Source organism: Gadus morhua, chromosome 11 (genome assembly GCF_902167405.1).
Source record: "Gadus morhua chromosome 11, gadMor3.0, whole genome shotgun sequence".
In the NCBI taxonomy this organism is placed as follows: Eukaryota; Metazoa; Chordata; class Actinopteri; order Gadiformes; family Gadidae; genus Gadus; species Gadus morhua.
Window position 1 is genome coordinate 4,938,457 of NC_044058.1, and position 19,175 is coordinate 4,957,631.

The following is a 19,175-nucleotide window of genomic DNA, read 5'->3' on the forward strand; positions in this document are numbered from 1 at the left end:
ACCGTTTATGCGGTAGCACTTGTTCCTCTAGCCATGCACTGAGAGTGATTATTCTGCTCTGTTTTCTGGATTAAAACGGCTCTTATTACGTTGCCTACGTCCTCGTTTTCCTCCGGCACTACAATGTGATAATAAAGACAGTTCGTAATCGTGCGGTGTATGGGGTGCGGAACTGCAGCCGACTGCTAAACTTGGGCTCCCGTCTAATCTTTCCCGTGCTGCTCGCCACAATATGCTACACGTGAACCTCCTAGTAGGCGCAATTTCATTGGTTCGATATCTTGGGATATTGGACAATATCCCATGATTGAGATCTCAAACTCGGGATATTGCGTGACGGTCTTCTCTCACGCTATTAAAAACGGCTAATAAAAAAAGAAAAAAAAGATAGGCCTAACACAAAAGGTGCCTACACACAAAAATCAGCAGTTTGTGTGTAGTGCAGAGCAACATATTTTCAACAATGGATACAATTGCATTCATGTTCCCATTAAACTTAGTGCCTATCTTGTTTATTTTTGGAGTGTTCACGTGTAGTAGATTAGTTCGCTATCTCGGGATATTGGGCAATATCCCATGATAGAGATCTCAAACTCTCGTCACGCTAAAAAAACAAATAGGCCTAAATAGCTATAAATCCCGGCAAGAAGTGTTATCTTGTTTATTTTTTGAGCGTTCACGTGAAGTAGGCTATATACTAAAACAATTATTCGCCTAAAGCTCCGTGAATAGTAATAATTTTCACTTCGCCTTCGGAGAATAATTGTTAATAAATAGGCCTATTGTATCTCGTGGCTAGTAGGCCTATTTTAAGGTGAAGAATGTCACTGACTAGGCTACTGCGGCCTACTGTGCGGATTATTATTTATTTTTGTTGACACAATTGTTTGTATCCATCTCAATAGCCTATGTAGCCCTGTTTAAACCAATTTATTTGTTTTCAATAATCAGGTTATTTAGTCAATGCTTAATTAGACTAAAACGTGACATTCTCTAACCTATTCACAAAAAATGACTATGAAAATAATATGTGAAATAATAAAATAGATTACATAGGTTACACATAGATTTTGAACTTGCTGTTTGAGCGAATTTTCCATCAAATAAGGCAGAAGGCAACATCACAGCGCTCATTATAAGCCCACGTCTCGTCTCCCTATTGGACAGCACCCTGATTGACTGAATCCAAAGACGAGGGGGTCGCTCCAGACCGTTCATCATCATTCATACAACCCGAAAAAATGGACTGAGATGTGATCGGATGAGCTGTTGATGCCCTGGGATCAGTTTCCCACGAGGATTAAGCGTGTTGCCGAAATAGATAGGCTAACTAAGATTACTAATCTAATCTATTTGCCCATCGAGCTCATCGTCGTGAACCTCACAGGGGGGGGGATCCTGCGGATCAACCGCGACAAAGGAAAACATCAAGCGTTTAATATGCGATCGGTGTGTACGCAGACACAGTAAGAAACAGGCTTCCCTTAACAATGAGGCTTTTTTCGCATTTAACATAGACAATCTACTGCCGCTGTTGGCAATGATTTCAATGCGGCATTTGGTACAGTTATGGGTGCTAGTGAGCCACACCGTGTGGCGGGGAGTCGCGCCGAGCCCGACCGACGAGGGAGCGCTTCGAGGCGGCCACGGAGACCACGGAGAGCCGGGCCACAAGGAGCACCACAAGGACTCGTACGGGACTTTCGCCTCTGAGTTCCTCGAATCGAGGCATCTGTCAGACGACGGTAATATCCTATGATCTTACTGTAGCTAGACTAGAAGAAGAACTGCATGGGAATGCATAGGACTGTCAGTAGCCAAAGTAATCGTATAGTCGCTGGGTTTTGCTGACACATGATGTTACTGTTAATTTAACTAATAGCCACAATATAACTAAAATAATGCTGCGTGTTCTGCAGGGACTGATGCTGTCACATATATTGGCACTTTCAGCACCCAGGCCAGCTCCCCCACTGGTCACTGGCTTTTCTCCAGCCTCTTTCTGTACACACACTCCTCTTTCTGTCACCCGGAGGACACATTCCAGTTCTTGGGGATAGGACAATTCTCTAATACCACAGTAGCAACTTGATACAGCATTATAGAGAGATAGTGGTAGAGAGAAAATGACAGACAGAGGGAGACAGAGTGGGGGACAAAAAGTGCAGAGGTTCAAGAAGAATAGATAAAAAAGGGCAGAGAGACCTTGCCGTGAGTCTCATCCAAGAGGGTTAACAAATAAAGGACATGGTCCATCCATCACTGTGTAATGATGAAGGGAGAGAGAGGGACAGAGGATGGAGGGGGGTTAGGGAGAGGGTAGGATGAGATGCATGATCATAGACAGATGGTTGAACCTTAGTTGATGCTTCTAGCCTGCAAAGATAGGCACCAGGGGTAATTTAAAGCTGCAACTCTTCAACTGCTTCTTCAACCTCTTTTAGACCTTGAGATCTGCACCTCACGTATCATTCCACACTCAGCTTCACTTACTTTTTCATGGTTATTTCCTTCTACCGTGTTATCTTTACCAGTTGTCTTCCATCTCATACCTCTCTCTCTCTCTCTCTCTCTGTCCCGCTCTCGCTCTCTTTCTCTCGCTCTCTCTCACACTCTCTCTCTCTTTCTCTCTCTCTCTCCCCTCTCTCTCCCCCCTCTCTCTCCCTCTCTTTCTCTTTTTCCCCCCATTTGTGCACAATTACCTGTGTATCCTTTATATCTTTAAAAATAAGCTTGTGAAATTATTAAAATAAATTATTATGCTGTTGTGTGTTCGTGTTCCACCAACTAACTAAAGAAACTTGTGTCTTTATGTGTTTATTGCAGGGTATCCTTTCCCCACTGCCCCGCCAGTGGACCCCTTTGCCAGGATCAAAGTCCATGATTGTGGAGTCACCAAGGGCTGTATCAGGTTAGGAGGCTATACCTTACTATCCCTCTAACCACGGGCTGTATCAGGTTAGGAGGCTATACCTTACTATCCCTCTAACCACGGGCTGTAACAGGTTAGGAGGCTAGACCTTACTATCCCTCTAACCACGGGCTGTATCAGGTTAGGAGGCTATACCTTACTATCCCTCTAACCACGGGCTGTATCAGGTTAGGAGGCTATACCTTACTATCCCTCTAACCATGGGCTGTATCAGGTTAGGAGGCTACACCTTACTATCCCTCTAACCAAGGGCTGTAACAGGTTAGGAGGCTAGACCTTACTATCCCTCTAACCACGGGCTGTATCAGGTTAGGAGGCTACACCTTACTATCCCTCTAACCAAGGGCTGTAACAGGTTAGGAGGCTAGACCTTACTATCCCTCTAACCACGGGCTGTATCAGGTTAGGAGGCTACACCTTACTATCCCTCTAACCAAGGGCTGTAACAGGTTAGGAGGCTAGACCTTACTATCCCTCTAACCACGGGCTGTATCAGGTTAGGAGGCTACACCTTACTATCCCTCTCACCAAGGAATGTATCAGGTGGAAAGCTACGTCTTACCATCCCTCTAACCAATTAAGGGCTGCATCAGTGTAGGGAGCTACATGTTAGTATCCCCTCTAAACAAGAGGGTCAGTGGGCTAGCCCACACTAGGACTTGACATTGGTGGGCAATAGATCATTTAACTTGCATTACATATCTATCCCTGTTTTTTCTTCTTTTAATATAATAAAATAAATAAATATGAATATAAATAAAAAGAGATGAATGAGGGAGGATCAAGGATAAACATTTTTTTAACTGACACTTCCTAAACCTTAACAACCATTATGGTTTCCATGGTGTCACCCATGATAACTCCTGTAAGTCACCAATATTGACCTATATAAGTCACCCATATTGACCCCTATAAGTCACCCATATTGACCCCTATAAGTCACCCATATTGACCTATATAAGTCACCCATATTGACCTATATAAGTCACCCATATTGACCTATATAAGTCACCCATATTGACCCCTTTAAATCACCCATATTGACCCATATAAGTCACCCATACCACCTTTAAATCTCTTCCTCCCTGCAGGTACGGGAAGCCTGGCTGCGATGCAGAGACGTGCGACTACTTCCTGAGCTACCGGCGCATCGGCACCGACGTGGAGTACGAGATGAGCGCGGACACCGACGGCTGGGTCGCTGTGGGCTTCTCCTCCGATAAAAAGATGGTGTGTGTGTGTTCCCAGCGCACCTAGAGCCCTCGTCTGGGACTCTGATGAAGATGCTGTTCTAGGGTTCTGGGCCTTTAACATACAGCAATTGTTTCAATAGCATAGTTTTAAAACGAACGCCAATGGTATTCCACAATTTATTTGCTTATATCACATTTGATACAACATGATAAATCACATATGTGTAAGGCATCTGAACATAAAATTAGTTATTTAAGATTAATAGCATGTTGTAATCATTTGCAAGACATTTCCATACAGATTTATATTGCAGAAGGTTAGAAGAGGTCCACCAGCTTACAGAAACCACCTACCAAAATTAGCTGAAGGTCTTGCGCGCAGCACTCCGCGTGACATGAAACACTTATACCTGGTGTGTTGGAGCAGTAGAATACTTCCTATACTCACTCTCCTTTCTGGGACCTTTTCTCATATCATTTGAAAAATACAGGGCGGAGATGACGTCATGGGCTGTGTCCATGACGACAACGGGCGTGTGCGCATCCATCACTTCTACAACGTGGGTCAGTGGGCCAAGGAGATCAAGAGGAACCCAGCGCGCGACGAGGAGGGCGTGTTTGAGAGCAATCGGGTGACCTGCCGCTTCAAACGCCCGCTGTACGTCCCGAGGGAGGAGACGCTGGTGGACCTGCACCTCTCCTGGTACTACCTCTTCGCCTGGGGGCCGGCCATACAAGGTATGCTCACTCCATCCTCCTAGATCGTCCACCCCTCCATGAGTCAATGAGGATGCTTTGTCCAAAATAACAGACTTTATTTTCCTAATTTTTAGCGTAACATCTTTATTTGGGATATGTCTGTTTATAGGATCCATCTTTTTTGATGCAGGTAGAGATACATGTTGAGTTTCTGGGAGCAGGTAGGGATCAGGGGTTTGAAAACAGAGCACAGAATCCTTCTCCTTCTTCTCCACCACACCTGATCTCAGAACTAAAAGTCCTGCTGGCAGAACTTCTGGTGGCCTGGGACAGAAAACAAAAGTGCTTGGTTTCCTGATTCGTTACGGAGACATTGTATTAAAGAGAAACTTGTGTGAGTGTATAAAGCTTTCGGAAGGGGTATTTGTTAAGTGAGTTTTTACACTGGCCAGTCTTTTGAGATACATTTTACAAAACATCGGTGTCCCGTAAGGCCCCTCCCCCTCTATATCTTACACAACTCTGTATTGTCTACAACCAGATTTAATTTTTATAACTTTTTAATTTTTTTATATAGATCATTTTATAAAAATAAAAAAAGATCCTCCTACTCTTGACCACAGGTTCCATCACCAGGCATGACATCGACGCCCCTCCGGTCAGCGACCGCATGGTCAGCATCTATAAGTACGAGGACCTCTTCATGCCCTCCACAGCTTACCAGACCTTCAACTCCCCCTTCTGCCTCCTGCTCATCGTAGCCCTCACCTTCTACCTTCTGATGGGCACTCCCTAGCCGGCTACAGGAGAAGGCTGAAAATAGGTTAAAAGAACATTAGAAAACAGCAGGGGTGAGGAGGAAAGCAATACAACTATTTGCCAATTATTCACAGTGCCACAACTTAAGAAGAGAACATGCTTTATACGCACAGCTGACACAGCATTAGAGTTAACAAGGTCCCTTCTGTAATCACTATGTATTCTGTGGATCTTGGCTAGAGTATAGTGATATTTTGAGAGCACACTATGTGCAGAGAGGCTACTATAGTAGTCTTATTGTTTTAAAGAGATCAGACGTTTGTATTTTAAATGTTACAAAGAGGAATATAAGTGCTTCATATGTGTCCATGAGAACTAGGGGGAGAAATACTTCATGCAATGGAGGATCACGTCAAAGTACATGAGAGAGATGGGCATAACCTTTTATTCATCTTTATTCGACCTGGTCTAAAATAAACATTTACAGACAAGTGTACACATCCCAGCCTGACGTTGCGAAGCAATAACGTCATAGCATAACATCATTCTCTACAGTAAGCTTCTTGTTTCAAATAAGATCATTCTGCACAGGAACACACGTTTCCCTTTTATTGAAATAATTAGCAAATTGGTTATCTATTTCTTTCTTTGTTGTTTTCATGATGGAAGTGTGTGTGTGTGTGTGTGTGTGTGTGTGTGTGTGTGTGTGTGTGTGTGTGTGTGTGTGTGTGTGTGTGTGTGTGTGTGTGTGTGTATACTTGCTTTCAGGGCAGACTATACGTTGTCTGTGTACACTGTGTGCATGTATACTTTTGAATACAAGAATCTAACAGTTTATTGAAGCAATAACACAAAATGGTAAAAAAAACATTGCTAAAAAAAACTAGTTGTCGTAGTAAAAGGTAGGCAGCTGTTGGGTCCGAAGATGCCTCATTAGAAGTATAACAACCGCTTTTGTGAAGAGGCTTCCTGTTGGTACTGCGACATCAACGGTCTTCGATATGGGTATGATGAATAAAGGATAGCCACATCAATTCAAGTTTTTATGTCAATGTCTTTACTGCCAAGTGCGTTTTCTCTAACTTTAATCCTAATAAAAATGTTTATAAAACGAGATACACACAGTTTGAAACTTTCTGCAAATGGTCAATGTTAAACAATAAACTACATTACCCACCACGCCTTGCGAATGTTTCCCCGGCGGTCGTACGTCACAAGTTGTTCCCGGTCGGACCGCTGCTGGGAGCGGGCGACCGGGAGACGGGGCGAAACCGGAGAAGATGGCAGATGAGGAGGATACGGGGCAGGAGACAGCTGCTGTCTCTCCCCCAGCGAGTCCTCCGAAAACCCGGCCTTACTTCGCCTCCTTCTCCGAGAGCGTCCAGCCAGCAGTCGGCATGATGAGCCAACTACTTTCCCAGCCGTCGTCCCTTAAATTCGACAAGAACATCAAGCAGGCCTTCTACAACACGGGGGCTATGATCTTCGTGGCTAGCTGTTGCGGAGCCACTGTCCTAGTTTACTTTATTCTGGAAGCCTTCCTCCGGCCGTTGCTGTGGGCCGTGCTGTGCGGCACCTTCCTCCACCCCTTCAAGCACTCCCTGGCCCGCCTGGGCCGGTCGTGGCTGAGCGGCCTCCAGGATACTGGGACGCCCATCGTGGTCGGGACGCTGCTGGTCCCCGTGTGGTGTGTCAACCGTGGGATCGATGCTCTGGGGAAACTGGTACTGGAGCGGCTCACTGTGCTGCTGGTGATCGGGGCAGGGGCCCCGCTGATCTACTTCTTCTACCTGTTCTGGAGAGTCATCGGCATGGAGGTGATCATCGGGCACGTTTGCACAGTAATCGGGAGCGCGCTGGACTGCTTCCACTCCGTATGGGTGAGTTTCGGGAGAGTCAGGGGTGAGTGTTGGGAAGAGTCAGGGCCCGGGTGAGTGTCCGGGAGAGTAAGGGGTGGGCACGCCCCCCGTCCCAGTAACAACAACGGGGACTAATTGGATTCATAGGAGGCAGTACACTACAGGATGGTTGAGGCGACCACGCTTTATACATGTAAACCATTTTCCAAGCATTGATTATGCAAGGCTGCAAGCTTCTCTGGCATGATAAGATAACTGAGCGGTTTTCCAGCAACGTCAGTATGCATGATTTAGTATTTCACAATGTAGTCTATCGCGTGGTTTGAGATGCCCCAAGCACCGTCAAACTTACAGATTATGAAATACATTGTACATTCTTAGAATGCCGGCCCCTTTAAAGACGGCAATAGAGTACTCAGAGCCTGTCCCTATAAATAGAGTATGATGCTGTATTCAATTACGATGTCTTTGTGTGTTGGGGTTAGACCTCGTTGATTAAACTGAGCCAATTCAAAACTAAGGGCGTATTTGCGTCACAGAGCAGTATTAAAGTGTTATAACTGCTCTTTTGAATGTAGGGTAGGGGGCTACAACTTTTTATTCAGCAGAGCATTCAGACATCGTTTCATTTTAACACAATTTCAAAATTGTGTTAAAATTACTCTATTATCACCTCTCTCTTCTCGCTCTCGCTCTCCCCCCAGGTGTGCACGGTGGTGGGGGGTTACATGTTGGCGGTAGCCTTCAAGTGGAGCCCTAGCACGGAGCGCTACCTGCGGGCCGTGTCTGTACCTGTCTGGGCTGTCCTCCTCTTCTACCTCGGTGAGTGAGTGGGGCTGGTGTTTGGAGTGGAGGGAGAACCTGTTTTGGTGAAGCGTAGATGAAAAACCAGCATCTATTTTTTAAGCCAAGGTCAAGTCATTTATATATGTGAAGCATCACACCCTTACAGTCTCAGAGACTGCCGGACTCAAGGCTCCGACATTAGGAGCAAGCTTGCTCCTGAAGGAAAAAAAACGAAATCTTTAAACAGACACACACACACACACACACACACACACACACACACACACACACACACACACACACACACACACACACACACACACTCAGGAAATGCATGCCTCAGTATTTATAGCAGCAGTGTACATGGTGTTAAACTTAGGGTCGGAAATGTCAAAAGTGACGGAGAGATTTTTGAATGTCAAGACGAGAGGGAGAGAAGGAGAGAGTGAAAGCAAGGCCAACCACATTATTGTTTGTTTACTGAGCCGCAAACCATTTCCTCCCACTCTCCAGTGTCTCTCACCGGCTCGTGGAGAGTCCCCATATTTGTGGTCGTAGTCATACTGCTGGCTGTGGGTTCGCAGGAGAAGCCACCAGCCCCTGGCAAAGGTGAGCGCGCACACACACACACACACACACACACACACACACACACACACACACACACACACACACACACACACACACACACACACACACACACACACACACACACACACACTATGATGGAGACCCCCATTGATGAGTCATCACTTTCTGGCCAGTTGTGTCCCCTTTGAAAACAGCTGTTTCATCTAGTGAGAACTACCAATATAGTTCTTGTCATGGTGTACCTAAGCCAGCGTTCACTCAGTAGGAGAGGCCTATAACCACCTGGGGCTGAGGGTTATGCATGCATGCTGAAGTGGAATCCAACCTTAAAGCACATACAGACACGTACAGAGATGCAAACATTTGACATCCAGGTTGTCTCCGTTTGTCCTGCAGGCCTAAGCTGACTGAGCTATTTCTTTGTCTTTAGGAGAGTTGTCCGGGCAGGTGTTGTCGTTCGCTGCCAACACCATCTACATGGCCATCTCCTGCTCCAACCTCCGCATGAAGCCCCAGACGGGGGACCCAGCCACAGGTCTGCCCTCTGACCTCTTGGATGTCTGACTGTCGCTTTGTTCGTCGTATTTGTTTTTTCATTCTTTCTTTTACCCCACCTGTTGGTTTTCTTTGTATATTTGATTGTGGACAACTTGACCGTGTAGTTTCTCCTCTATAATACATACTTATACAGAATAAAAAACTATATGATGACACATTTCACTCTTCATATGGGGAGTTTATAGGACAAAGTGAGAAAATATTCGCCACAATAATTGTTTACAATCATTTGTCTTGTCTTCATTACTTTCCGAGTCAAACGCAATTAGATTTCCAATTCCATGGATGAATACCATTCTCATGCAATGCTCACATTGATCGTTCCTGCTCATGGTTTCTTCCTACTCACCCACACCAGACTCTGGTGTGGACTCGTTGGGCCCAGGTCCTATTCACAGTACCCCCGGGTTTCCCAGTGCCTCCCGCTCGGTCCCCAGCTCCCTCTTCCCCAAGGTGAAGCGCTCCCAGAGAGCCAGCGATATCTACTTTGTGCTGCTGGTCTGGGCTTTCGTGCTGGTCCAGGTCTGGCTCAACCTGTGGATCCTGCAGCTCCTTCCCATCCCTGTGGCTGGTAAGACACACACAGACCCACACACACAAGACACAGACAAGACAAAGACAAAGACACACACACGCACACAGACGCACGCACGCACACACACACACAGACACTGTTAATGAGGCCATGTGTTTCTGTTCTAGTTTGGGTGATAAAGAAGCTGGTGCTTCGCTTTGGCCTGAAGGGCTTTGCAGAGCGCAGGCTGGCTTCCTGGTGGGCGGTGCTTGAGCAGTTTGCGCGTGAGCGACAGGAGGCCCTTCTGCCTGGACCAATCAAAGGGCTGGCTCAGTTCCTGCTCCGCAGTGACACCAAGGTAATTGGTGCAGGGTAACAGTCCGTTGGTTTAGGGTACTGTCTGTAATCCTCTGGGATAACAATTTAAAAAATCAATTCATCTTTTAAACCAATTTTATTTCCATAATTTCATTCAAATGTTAATGTTATTCCAAAATTAAATGTTATTCCAAATTGACAATATATACACAGAAACCAGTCCTCAATGTATGTTAATCAAAAAGAATACCAGGGACCAGAGCTGTGATAAAAATAGTAAAACATATAATGCAAGCTACCTTTGCTAGCTTCAACAACAGTCGACGGATTATGGAGGTGGGTTGTTTCTTCTGTAATACTCCCTCAAACACTCACTCACTCCCTCTTACACACACCCACTATATCGCACTTTCTTAGATCACACACCCACAAATACACACACACATACACACACACTGCATTGCTATTTAAAAATATCAACATGCTATCATTGTTAGCAGGTAAGCTGTTTTCGTTTCAGGCAAGATCAGGTTGCCATAGTTTGCAGCTAGCAGACTCTTTTCTTTAATTTAATGGTGCTCCAATACTCTAGATGATTTTGTTGAAACATTTTTCTCTGCCTCCACACTGTTTGACTTAAGAAAAATAGGCTTCAAATGTTTTCATGTTCTTGAGGTGACTCTGCCAGCTCTGCGACACAGCATGCAACAACACATACCAAAACGAATCCATGCATAATATTACACACACCTACACAGACCAACTTGACAAACAGGGGCTGTGGTTGGAAAGCAGAACTGGGCTGTCTGCTGTACAGTGAATGCTGTATTTCAGACCCCAGAGAGGACCACACAATGACACGATGACCTTATATGGACACATCCTTGTGTCGTGACATAGATATAAAAACAAGGATCAATTGTTTTGCCAATCCAGTGTGGAAGCCTGCCTGCTCCTGTCTGTGTCTTCCTTCCTCTTGTACTGCCTGCACCCAGACAGAGGTGGGTGCTTCGCATTTCTCTGGGATGACTGACCCACGCAAAACAGCTCGGATAATAACCCTCGTGTCTCTTTGTCTCTTCCCCAAGCTGTGGCAATGGCTTAACGAGAAGGTAATGTCGGGGTAGTTCATGAGTAGAAAGGGAGAGGTGTGGTGAGAGGGAGTGTGCGTGCGTGCGTACGTGTGAGCACACTGTTAGCAGCTGGCCTGACGCTCTACCATCCACTGTCATCAACCCCTCATCCAGGCTTTCTGTCCTTCTCGCCCTCCACTGACACCCCTCCCGCCCTCTCCCCTCCCCCCCCTACCCCCGCCATGCTTCTTGCTTTAATTGTGTCGTTGAAGCCAAGGCAGGGGCCATGGGAGCTCATCGGATCCTTAGCCCCTCCCCTAGCTTGAAATGATTGGCAGGGTCGGCTTCAGAATGTTTGAGCTGCATGGTTGATTGGTTGTTGTGAACAAAGCCAGGCACAGTTGTGCGGGTTAACAGATTTGTTTGGATGGTGGGCTGGGTAGTGTTTCCCCTCGTGCTGAAGGGATGTTTTCCCATCTTGATTTACCACTGAATGAAGGCCTCTTACTATGTAGGGGTCACTTTAAATGTTCTAATCTGACCTAGGGTGTGGTTAACATGTGGACTTAGAGGGGGAACCACTGTCAGGGGCTCCTATTGAGGAAGGCCTTCTGCTAGGGAAGGGGCAGATTGTTAGTGTTGGGGAGGGAAGATTAAGTGAACATCAACCCAATAGGTCGGCCTTCCCACAGTTCAAGTGAACACATGGGTTATGCCTTAACATGTCTAATGCAGATAGTCAAATGCTCCTATTCCTCAGTACAGCACTGAGTTTCAGCATCACTATCACTTGCACCCGGCGTTTGTCCTGTCACTGACGTCAAGAACTAAATCTTAACACCAACTTCAAAACAGAAGTACACACAGGCATTAAAAATATGCTGCTATACTGCTATACTAAGCTTTATGTTGGCTCTTACATAAAGGTTGGAGCAATGGGAAACCTGGAATCTATATATTTCTAAATATATATAACATAATTCTTTATAAGTCTTTCCTTTAGAATCGTACTACGTACTACCGTAATAAATTAGCGAGCAAGCAAACATGCACGTGCATCAATGCAGTCATGTGTGTTGGTGTATGTGTGTGTCATGCTTATAGACTGACCTCTGGTCCATTCAGTGAGCCTCTTCCTCAGGGTCCAAGATGACAGCATAGAATCCGGCCCAGGCCCCTAATCAGAGCTTCAAAAGAACGGTTTCTCCATGTGTCCAATCACTGAATGTATTTGGTCTCTAATAATAATAACTCCTACTATTCTCTATCTCCCTCCCCTCTGTCCAGATGATCGTATGGTTGGAACGTTCCCTGGATAAAATCATCAGCATCTTCATCATCTTCCTACTGGTGACAGGGACCCTGCTGATGGCTCTGCTCCTCACTGCCATGGTACGTCTCTATCGGGTCTCTTCATGCTTGCTGTAGTAGTTTAGAAGGATGGAAAAACATATTGAGCTGCACTTTTGTCTCGGGGATAATAACCAGTAATACAATACAAAGTAAGACAAATATAATGATGCATTGATAATGAAGTGGCTCCAGCAGACGTTTGGGGCTCCTCCGATACCCTGCTGTTTTAGGGCTCTGATGTCACTCCCGGTCACAGAGTCAGGGGAGATCCATGTCAAGGTCAGTTGTGTAATACGCTCCAACAGCTTTGGTCTCTCTTGCTCATTTTAGGTCCACCACGAGAGCGCGCACATCATCGACGTCACCAGCAACCTGATCAACGAGACGGTATCCAACCACCCCGAGTGGGCCAAGTACGAGCTCTCAGCGGGGGGCAGCCTTGCCGCCTCTCCCCCTCTCCCCCTGAGCCTCTGTCTCCGTAGTTTGTCAAACACCGGTTCCAATGTCCTCTCCTCCCTGTTGTTACCCCGTTGTTACCCTTGAGTGCCCCCCCCCCCTCGGAGCCATCAGCGTTGCGTCCACTGTGTGTCCGTCCATTCTTTCCCTACTGCCCTAATATTGCATGGCAGGGGGCTCCATTCAAGAAACACAACTGCCTAGCTTCACTTCCCCCCCAACCAATACTAGTGTCAGCTCACCATTCACTCCGTAATGATCGCTCGCTGACCACTGTCGGTATAGACCTCAGCGCTTTGGGCGTCTCCCCGTGTACCTTGAGTGGAGGTAGCGCTGATGGAGTCCCAGCCCCTTTCGCGGACCCCCTGGTGAACTCTCCCCCCTGTGCTCTGTACCCTTGGACCTCCTGATGCCTCCTGGTGACCTGGTGGCCCTCTCTAGCTGGCTGCCGGAGGCCTGCGTGGTGCAGAAGGTCCTGAACTCAGCAGCCACCAACGTCTACCAGCACGGGAGGGAGTGGATCACGCAGAAGGTGAGGGTTTGAACTGACGCACCGTAGGAACACGACAGGTTGAAGCAGAGTAAGAAAGGGAGTGATCATGTGTCGTGTCTTTTGTTGGGGTTTGTGTTCCTCCTGCTCAGCTTCATAAGATGCTGGGAGACAAGGTGAACCACACAGACGTCATCGAGAAGCAGGTCCTGGAGCTCTGGGACAGACTGTACCATTCCTGGTTTGTTAAGGTAACTGGGGGAGCGGGTGGGCAGTGTCCGATCACACTGCATTCACATGGAATTAAAATGGCCCATAAAACTAAGACTTCTTCAAAATGTATGTTTTGTATTTTGTATTGTTCTTCTGTAAATAAGTGGCTATAATTCTGTGGAATATGGAGCGAATGATAAAATAATCCCTCTCTTCGAAAACGCACAAGGGTATTTTGCGGCACCAAATGTCCCCGCTCCAGTAATACAGTAGATGGTCTGCATGTTGTTTTGTAAAGTGCCCTAAAGCAGCGCCTTGTGTTCCAGAACGTGACCCAGTCGGGCCGGCCGCGCGGCCACAAGGTGTCTGCCCAGAGGCAAAACAGCTGGCTGGGGACGGACATCCTAGACTGGAAGGACGTGGCCTCCTTCGCACAGGAGAACATCGAGACCCTGCTGTCGGTGCGTCTGCCCCACAGGCACACCCCACCCCCCCCCCCCCCCCCCCCCCCCCCACCCCCCTAGCGTCACACAACCCTAGCCTTCAGGATGAGTGCTTGCCGCTGACACTTCTCTCCCTGACAGATCCTGGAGTCCTTGTGGGTGGTGATGAGTCGCAACGTGGGCCTTCTCATCTCCACGACCACCACGCTGCTGACCGTTCTGTTCCACAGCGGCACGGCACTACTCAACTTTGTGCTGAGTCTGGTGAGGGCTGCTGCCTCTTAACGTCCTGTTTAAGGTCTGTTGTAGTAATGCCATCAGACTTCCCTTCTCCAATGGCTTCCTGGGTCCATGTTCAGGTCGTGGGAGGACTTGGCAGATCCCTGAACCCTCTGCCCTTCAACAGACAAAAGGGTCCCATTAAGAGTCTAGGACCCCTTAGAAGGGTGATCTTGTGTGCAGAGTGAATGACCCTTCTTCAGGTTGGAATCAGCAAGACTGGTTCTGGAGGGCGTGCTGAATGTGTCTCGTTGTGTCTTTGTGTGTAGGTGATCTTCCTCACCACCCTGTTCTACTTGCTGAGCTCCAGCGGGGAGTACTACAAGCCCGTCAAGTGGATCATCAACCTCACGCCCCTGTCCCAGCCCGGGCCATCCTCAAACATCATCGGCCAGTCGGTGGAGGAGGCCATCAGGTGCGCTGCCACGCCCCGCTGGAGCCTGAATGGTGTGGGGTGGTGGTGGTAAGAGGTGCCTGACCTGTGTGTCTGTGTGTCTTATGCTAGAGGTGTGTTTGACGCCTCTCTGAAAATGGCTGCCTTCTACGGCCTCTACACCTGGCTGACGCACACTATATTCGGCATCAACATCGTCTTCATCCCGTCTGGTGGGTGCACTGGATTCCTTTGTTTTCATTGCGATACACAGCTCATTATGCCTTTCTCGACCAAAGTCGGTAACCATATCTATGTGACATCCTCCCCGTCTCTGTCTCCATGTCTCTCTTTCTCTCTCTCTGCCTCCCTGTCTCCCTCTCTGTCTGTCTCCTTGTCTCTCTGCCGCCCTATCTCCCCGTCTCTCCGACTCCCTGTCACCCTGTCTCTCTGTCTGCCTGCCTCCCTGTCTCCCTGTCTCTCTGCCTCCCTGTCTCTCTGCCTCCCTGTCTCTCTGCCTCCCTGTCTCTCTGCCGCCTTGTCTCCCTGCCTCCCTGTCTCCCTGCCTCCCTGTCTCCCTGTCTCTCTGCCTCCCTGTCTCTCTGCCTCCCTGTCTCTCTGCCTCCCTGTCTCTCTGCCGCCCTGTCTCCCTGCCTCCCTGTCTCCCTGCCTCCCTGTCTCTCTCCCTGTCCCGGTGTAGCTCTGGCTGCCATCCTGGGTGCGGTGCCCTTCCTGGGGACCTACTGGGCGGCGCTGCCGGCCGTGTGTGACCTGTGGCTGGCCCAGGGGGAGGGCGTGAAGGCCCTGCTGCTGCTCGTCTGCCACCTGCTGCCCACCTACTTTGTGGACACGGCCATCTACTCGGACATCTCAGGGTGCGGCGCAGTCGATTCAATGAAGCCTGTTTGTGTATGAATGGAGGTGTATTGGTATAAGTGAGTGTGTTTGTATATGCACTAGCGTTTGTGTGTGTGTGTGTGTGTGTGTGTGTGTATTCATGCCTGTTTGGCGCGTGTTGTGCGTCACCTTATGTCTGCCACTGTGCGAGCAGGAGAGACAGTGAGCAGGAGAGACAGTAGGCCGTAGTGAGCAGGAGAGACAGTAGGCCTTAGTGAGCTGGAGAGACAGTGGGCAGGAGAGACAGTGAGCAAGAGAGACAGTTGGGTCCGTAGTGAGCAGGAGAGACAGAAGGCCGTAGTGAGCAGGAGAGCCAGAAGGCCGTAGTAAGCAGGAGAGACAGTGGGCCGTGGTGATCAGGAGAGACAGTAGGCCGTGGTGAGCAGGAGAGACAGTAGGCCGTGGTGAGCAGGAGAGACAGTGGGCCGTGGTGAGCAGGAGAGACAGTGGGCCGTGGTGAGCAGGAGAGACAGTGGGCCGTGGTGAGCAGGAGAGACAGTGGGCCGTAGTGAGCAGGAGAGACAGTGGGCCGTAGTGAGCAGGAGAGACCGTAGGAAATATTGAGCAGGAGTGACTGTGGGCAGTAGTGAGCAGGAGAGAAAGTGGGCAGGAGAGACAGAGGGCAGGAGAGACAGAGGCCAGGAGATTCAGCGCAGGCCGTAGCACTCTATTAAGGCACTGCCTCTGAGACTCATTTGACCGTCTCTGGGAGTGTTGGACCCCAGTAGTCTGGCTGGACGCCAGTGGTCCCTGGCTCCGGTTGAATTCCTCCAGCCCCCTGTGAAGCCCCATCTCTCCAAACAGACTGTGTTTGGTGCTGACAAAGACAAAGCCAGCCAGGGAGCTTGGCAGCCTGTACTTCCTATCAGCTTATCTGGTTCTGTGAGCTTCTGTCTCGGTCTCCACTCGGCCACCAGTGTGTATGTAACCGTTCTATATTTCTGCAACAAGCCCAGGCTATTTACATACTGCACTAATATGTGAGGGTTTTGTGTGTTTTGTATCATAATCTACAAAATATTCCTATTCATATAACATGTCTTTTGCCTTGTTGTAGTTCCTACTACAGCCGCTCCTATCCAAAGTGAACGGCTTTGAGTTGAGACGTATGCCATGGAGGAGCAGGTAGAGGGTTAGGGGTGCAGGCCTTTCAGCCAGGAGTCAAACCTCCCAACCACCTCTACGCTTTCCTCTCGTCGCTTGCATTTCTTGACTGGTCTCTTCCTCCCCTCCAGGGGCGGGCACCCCTACCTGACTGGCCTGGCGGTGGCCGGCGGGGCCTACTACCTGGGCCTGGAGGGCGCCATCATCGGGCCCATCCTGCTGTGCATCCTGGTGGTGGCGGCAAACATCTACAGCGCTATGCTGACCAGCCCCAGCTCCACCCTGCCCACTCCCGTGCAGCCCTCCTGGCCGCTCGGGCCTGGCAGGTACCGTCAGACGCACGCATGCACGCGCACACGCACATACCGGCACATGCACAGTGTCCACTGTTTCTTTGTTCCTGATTGGTTGATACCCTGTTCAGCACTTTCTATTGTGCTAGCGCAAATCCCTGTGTACCGTATCTCTGTGATTCTCCCTGTGTTTACTGATATATTTTTACAACTATTTTATTTTCTCTTTCATGGAGTGAGCAGTTCTATAAATAATGCTTGATTTAAGGAGCGCAGTTAACCTCCAGGGAATATAATTGTATATATATAGTATTTAGATAAATCTTTGTGGGGGATCTTCGTGTTTTCCTGTGTGTCACGTGCAGGGTGTTCCTAGACACGACTCCCACCGTTCCGAAGAAGGCCCGTGAGTAAGGCAGTGGTCGCAGTCTTCTAGTCTTCACCCTTCAGGGGTTGCCCTCACTGAGTCGTCTGCGGAGCGTTCGCTAATCCATGACGGCAACTTCTCTGGCCAGAGGACACACGTGATGAAAACAAGATTCTAGAGGGCAGGCCGGCCTTTGGAGACCATTTACTACAAGCTTGCTATTTTTAATAGTGGAATAATCCAATTCTCGGAGAACACAGTGCCTATGTTAATGTTCTTATTCTGACAAATGGCCAAATGCTATGAGAAAATGTTTGGCCATAATTTGATTGGGAATGCCAAATTAATTAGAGATAATTTGATGATCAAAATCTAGTGTGAGGAGGCTGCTTTGCGTGGTCTGGTCGGCGCTGCCCTTACCTCGTTCTCTTGGCGTCCAGCTGGATCAAGCAGGATTTATATTACAAGTTGTTTGGCTCGAACTCTTCCTCCTGAAGCAATGTTTATATATATTTATAGAGAATAAGTCATTTTTTCCACATACCCCCTGGACCAGGGTCTTGGTACCCTTTTGTTTATATTTCTGTTTTAATGTCCGTACTGCTGACCCTATTTAACAATAATAGTTTATATCTGCTACTTTTGCTGTACATGACGCAAGTAGCCACAGCGATATTTGTCTTGATTGGGTGACTTTTTACAAAGGTAGAAAATAATAAGTTCTGTAATATTTCAGGAGGATTTATTTTGCTGCCTGATTTTCTTTTGTCTTGACGTGTTTGTATACAACAGACACACAAAGGTATCCATACACACACACACAAACTAGCTCAGCAATGGCTCGGTCTGTTTCAACACGTAGCGTTGTGTTGCGAAGACTACAGCTTGGCTGACTCCTTCTACAAGCACTTTTCTGCCTAATTTCTATCAGTCTACCCATGAGGAAAAGGCCCATGTCATGGTTATATTAAGAATTAGGACGGGTGAATTATAAATCTGATGCCAGACACTAATGTGTATACCATCTTCCAGTATTTTTAAGAAAAAAAACAAATTCACTTTACTGGGAGTTAACACCAACACAGTTGAATATGATGTTTTATTTTTTTTTGACTGAATATTAAGGAACTGTTTACATCATTTGGAGCTTTAATGAATAACTTGTGATTCATTAGTATGTGATGCACATATTCTCATGAATGCCTACTGTGTTGGCTTCCCACTCTCACTCACACTGGGACTCGTCTCGGTACGGTCGTTGGGCGACTCGTTCCACTGGTTCACTAATGTAATGTTAATGTGCGGTAGAAGATTTCTGTGATGTTTTTATACGTGCACAGATCTAATAAACATTACCATTTTACCAACTGGGCTCCATTTTCTTTTCTTTAACTTATTTTGAACAAAAATAAAGCTTTCCCTTTTTGGTCTCCCTGTCCTGAGTGTAGCGTGGTCTGACCGGCTGATTCACTCCTTCGATCCATCCTTAGTGCTCAAGGCAGGATCAATGCATTTACCACTGGCGTGCCACATTGTTTTGCATAGGTTATTTTACCTTGATTACCAGATACACCACTTGTTTTTGTGTGCACGAGTGTCACGTTTTTCAGTAGAATAGTTTGAAG

The 19,175-nt window shown here is 47.7% G+C and overlaps 2 protein-coding genes across 3 annotated transcripts; both read left to right on the forward strand.

The window, feature by feature from the left end:
- Positions 1 to 1,017: 1,017 nt before the first annotated feature.
- Positions 1,018 to 6,697, forward strand: frrs1l (ferric-chelate reductase 1-like). Its single transcript, XM_030369464.1, has 5 exons — positions 1,018 to 1,745; positions 2,827 to 2,911; positions 4,024 to 4,162; positions 4,617 to 4,863; positions 5,448 to 6,697. The coding sequence occupies exons 1-5, from the start codon at positions 1,541 to 1,543 to the stop codon at positions 5,618 to 5,620; spliced, it is 849 nt and encodes a 282-aa protein (XP_030225324.1). The 5' UTR covers positions 1,018 to 1,540; the 3' UTR covers positions 5,621 to 6,697.
- Positions 6,448 to 18,917, forward strand: tmem245 (transmembrane protein 245). Of its 2 annotated transcripts, XM_030369460.1 has the most exons (19): positions 6,448 to 6,588; positions 6,802 to 7,463; positions 8,147 to 8,264; positions 8,742 to 8,837; positions 9,250 to 9,354; positions 9,736 to 9,948; positions 10,080 to 10,249; positions 11,298 to 11,321; positions 12,570 to 12,674; positions 12,966 to 13,048; positions 13,533 to 13,623; positions 13,734 to 13,832; positions 14,121 to 14,255; positions 14,379 to 14,501; positions 14,786 to 14,931; positions 15,022 to 15,122; positions 15,590 to 15,764; positions 17,022 to 17,216; positions 17,549 to 18,917. In XM_030369460.1, exons 1-19 carry the CDS (start codon positions 6,585 to 6,587, stop codon positions 17,595 to 17,597), a joined length of 2,694 nt encoding a protein of 897 aa, XP_030225320.1. In that variant the 5' UTR covers positions 6,448 to 6,584; the 3' UTR covers positions 17,598 to 18,917. The 2 variants fall into 2 exon arrangements, with proteins under 2 accessions (XP_030225320.1, XP_030225321.1); XM_030369461.1 differs by lacking the exon at positions 11,298 to 11,321.
- Positions 18,918 to 19,175: the final 258 nt, after the last annotated feature.